Below are 4693 nucleotides of genomic sequence, written 5' to 3'. Positions count from 1 at the left end.
AATCTGCCCTCTAAATCTTTTGAGACTTGCTGCTTAATGAGAGTGCTTCACGACTCTGTAATCACTTTAAAGTGTTTTTGTAACAAGCTATAGCAACTGTTTTACACTGAAATTAATCTGATTAAGACTTTTATGATTATTGAAGACAGGGCACATCTACAGAGATATTCATCAGGTCTAGTAAACAAAAGCGTAATACTTAATCAACTTAGATTTTGATTTCATTTATCATTTAAGAAATGTGTGGCAGATCGCGGAGGGAATGTTTAACTGGGTCTCGCAAAAATCCCGTCTGTGTTGCTGCTCTGCTCTCCCTTCACACTTCAACTACCTCCATCTCCCATCACTCCCATTCAATCTGAATAGATTAGGGCGTCAAAGTTTACAATCACCTCTACGTGTTTTAGCCGTAACCCAAAATGTATGTTTAGATGTAAGGTTTTGGTTGTTGCAAGAGTTCAGTCAATTGTTTGAGGGTGAAAAAAACGACTTTAGTGCAATGAATGAATTAAAGAAAGAAAGCCAAAAGGTGAGATAAAGCGGTGCCAAAGCTCTACTCACGACTCCAGATTGGGCCTTTCACTTTACTAATGATGTCGGTACATCACCAGACAGAACAGACACATGAACACCAGAGTTATGTCAGAGAGAAATTTGGGAAGTGAGACACAGCTGATCCCGTTAGGTTTTACCCTTTAGACTCTGGTGTGAAATGTGCTGCGGGAGGTTTGATCTGTGGAGGTCAAAGCTGTACAGCCAACCACACATACACCACACGGTCTATTTCACAAAACTGGACACATGGACTTTTATTAAGCTGTGCTTTGAGATGTTTCCACATGGCTGAGGCAGACAATTCACAACTGTTTCCTCTGATGGTTTATTCTGCGATGAATGTAACAAAACAACATGTATTCGTTCGACAACTGCACATTCTAAAAAAAGACTGTTTTAGGCGAGTACAAACACCTACATCTTTTGTTTGTGTCATCTGTAGCTAACGGATGAAGTTAGCACATAAAAAAATAAATACAGTACGCCGAATTAGAGGTAACTGTTGATGATGAGGGCAATGCATCCTGTTCCAACGCACAATGCTTCAGTTTATAGGATCATTCCCGGGTCTTATCTGTAATATCTGTCGTGATAATATCGTACTCACTGAGTTAAAGGAACGGTTTGACATTTTGTGAAACGTGCTTCTTTGCTTATTCCAGATGATCAACGCCACTCTCCTATTTGTGAAGCTACTGCCAGGAGATGGTTAGCCTAGCTTAGCATAAAGACTTGAATAACAGTGTATCTTATCTTATTTGCCTGATTCAAAGATACATGTTGTGGTTTTTATGCAGGGTTACGTGTGGGATTGTTCCGCCACGACTTCCTCGAGTCTCAACGTCACTGTGAGGTTAGAACATATTTCTTTAAAGGGGAAAATCTTCCACCTTTTAGGTTGCTGTCCAATTAATGTGGATAGTAAATGTAGTCAACATAGCAATTCATTCCTCAGTGCATGCTACGTTAACCGAGAATGCCGAGTTCTCCTGCAGTACCGTGAAAGTGCCTACATGTACCAGGATGCAATGTGCGCAAGCTTCTTATTCCAGGGGTCCCTGCCAGCAAAAGGTATTAAAGCCACTTAAACCGACCTAAAAAAAATCAATATCAGCTTCAGTCTTTAGGCTATATTTAGAATATGTTCACCGCTTTGTCTTGCCGTCAGACAGCCCTTTAGCGACGGGGAACTGAACTGAAAGTGAAACTTCTCTCTGCCCTCTTCAGAGCCGTAAACAGTGTAGATAAGTTTTACTCTCAGTTCAGTTCCATGTGGGATAATATATCAAAGGATAGCGTGCACTTAACTATTTCTTTAGGTGGGTCTTTCTTTTAGGTGGCTAAAACACGTTTTGCTGCTGCAACACATGACTACTCCTGTCTAATTCTCCAAACTGTAAGTAATACATTGACAATACACTTTGGAATAAATTAAAAATAATGATAATGTTAGCATAATAATGTTAGTCCTTTCTATTCTTTCTAACTTCAACTTTTTAAATTAGTGCATGACACGACACACAGTTTTCGTGCGCTATCAAGGATTATGAGTGACATTTTAGGTATGCTGACCTAAAATGACTTGAAAACTTGTTTTTGTTCTTGTCTGTAATAATGTGGTTTAACTGTGGGCAGACTTTTAACTGGTCTGATCGTCTGGCTGCTCCTGTTTTTATGATGAGTTCAGTGTTCCCAGATGTCAGCAGTTACTTTCGGGAGTACAATGTTATCACAGCCGGTAGGAACGACAGCCAAACCCACAAAAAACGAGACCCATGTTGTTAAAAACAGAGATTATCCTTTAATAATTCACTTCAACAAGCTAATTAAAACTGATTTATCATAGTTCAGTCAGTTACAATTCTTTATCAGCTCCTAAAATAAGCACAATAGTCAAAAGACACCACAAATCAAGCAACGCCTTTGCTTGGGGCTTTGCCTTCCCCTTCAAAGAGGTCAACAGCAAAGTAATACGAGACACTCATCGATAAAACACTTTCAAGCAGTGAAGCAAATAACTTATGAGGTTTCTGTTGCGTCCATTTGGTTTAAAGTTATAATGATTTGACATTTGGATGAGATATAAATTGTGAACCGGTATCAGCGATGAGCTGCAGTTCGACAAGCTGCATCTTTCCTGTCAGTGTACATTCACTTCCAAGAGAAATTCAGACCACGTTTTCACGTGTGTCGACTTTCCAGAACGTTCCTTTTTAAAATCACAACATCAATGGGTCGAGCCAGATGTGAAATCAAATCGGCTTTCATTCTTGCGTTAACGCGAAGTCACGCGTGGATGTACTTCACCTACATTGCTCATGTATGAAACATGGTTTGATTTGACCGCTGGACTCCTTGCTGCGCACGACATGTAAACGTAATGAGTAACACTATTTCTGTGCGCCGTCATGTAGGTTGCCGCAGAGTGCATGCTGGGTGCTGCAGTTACACTGAATTTCGGAGGAGCGTGTTGTGACAGCGTCTGTGTTTGTGTGCGTGTGTGTGATGGTATTGAAGAGAGCGGTGTCTGACAGCATTAGGGTGTGTGCTGCCCAGTCATGGGATTATCTATCCCAGGGGCGTGTCAGCACCGCTGCGCTCCCAGCTCCCTGGCATAACAGCGGACAGTCTTAATCTCAATCCCCTAAATCCCCCTCTCCTCTTTCAGGAGCGTCTTCTGCTCGAAGACAGCGCAGTGACCATGGTGTGCACGGCAAGCGTACACACGTAGTCTGCACACGGCCTAATGCAAACAGGGGTACATGTAGGGTCACCGTATCCTTCAGTCACACTAAGAGTCTGCACAGAGAGCGGCGTCCTCGTTCGAAGTCGATCAGACCGGCCTCTACAGGAACGCTGGGACTCAGCATTGAGGATGAGTCGGTGCTGTGAGAGAGTCATTAGTCATTTCTTGTTTAGACTGACCGTCTCTAAGTTGTGGCCTCCAGGATGCAGTTTGTGGCAGCCCAGCAGGATGGAGAAGGCCTTGCGGAAATCTGCATTGAAGGCATAGATGATGGGGTTGAGGGAGGAATTAGCCCAGCCGAACCACACGAACACGTCAAACGTGGTGGGGCTGACGCAGGGGAAGGCCTCCCCTCCGCTCGACTGCTCGCAGAAGGGCACTATGCAGTTGAGGATGAAGAATGGGAGCCAGCAGCACACAAACACCCCCATGATCACGGCCAGCGTCTTCAGCACCTTGGTCTCCCTCTTGAACATCATCTTGAAAGAGCTCTCGGACTCTGCGATGCTGGTGCCGCCGCAAATGCTGTCGTGTCTGTTCTTGGCACTTTCGGCCGCTCGCTCCAGGGCAGAGATCCGCCGGTTTTGTCTGTGGGCAATGCGGTATATCTGGGTGTAGGTGGCCAACATGATGGCCACAGGGATGTAAAAGCTAATGACAGAGGTGGAGATGGCGTAAATCCTGTTCAGGCTGGAGTCACAGTTCTCTGGTCTGCGATAAGATGTAGCATTGAAACCTGAAGGCGTGTAAGATTTATTTTGGGCCTTGTGCCAGTTGAGCTGCACAGGGATGAAGGAAATTAGCACAGACAGCGTCCAGGACACACTGATCATCACATAGGCCAATTTGGGCGTCATCTTCCTCTCATAGCGAAAGGGGCTGGAGATGGCCCAGTACCGGTCCAAGCTTATCACACAGAGGTTCAAAATGGACGCCGTGGAGCACATGATGTCAAAAGCCACCCAGGTGTCACAGAAGGAGCCGAACGGCCAGAACCCGGCGATCTCCGTCACCGCCTTCCACGGCATCACCAAGATGGCAACCAAGAGGTCCGACACGGCCAGCGAGATCACAAAGAAGTTGGTCACTTTGGAGCGCAGATGCCGAAACTTGGTGACGGCGGCACAGACCAGCGTGTTTCCCAGCAAGGTGGTGAGGATGAGCAGCGAGAGGAAACAGCCAGTTAGGACGCGGCTCGACGGAGCCTCGTCCACAAAGCCAGAGTCGATGACAGTTGTAAGGTTCATGACATCCATCCCTGAACATGTGCGGGTTGGGGAGAGTTCATTTAAGTCATGCTGAAAAGTCGTGCTACATCATATCCACAGGATTGGAATCTAGGGGGCTCCTGTGCTTCAGCCTTGCAAACAATCTCCATCATTGTATCTTCTG

General features: G+C 45.2%; 1 protein-coding gene across 1 annotated transcript; it reads right to left on the bottom strand.

Moving 5' to 3' along the window:
* Positions 1 to 3459: 3459 nt before the first annotated feature.
* Positions 3460 to 4590, bottom strand: drd1a (dopamine receptor D1a; the record flags this gene model as incomplete). The annotated part of the gene is made up of 1 exon (XM_079167792.1): positions 3460 to 4590. The coding sequence occupies exon 1, from the start codon at positions 4555 to 4557 to the stop codon at positions 3460 to 3462; it is 1098 nt and encodes a 365-aa protein (XP_079023918.1). The 5' UTR covers positions 4558 to 4590.
* Between the last annotated feature and the right edge of the window lie 103 nt (positions 4591 to 4693).

The sequence above is a fragment of the Pholis gunnellus genome, assembly GCF_910591455.1.
Source record: "Pholis gunnellus genome assembly, chromosome: 10".
Classification (NCBI taxonomy): Eukaryota; Metazoa; Chordata; class Actinopteri; order Perciformes; family Pholidae; genus Pholis; species Pholis gunnellus.
This window is presented reverse-complemented; position numbering and strand designations above follow the sequence as displayed.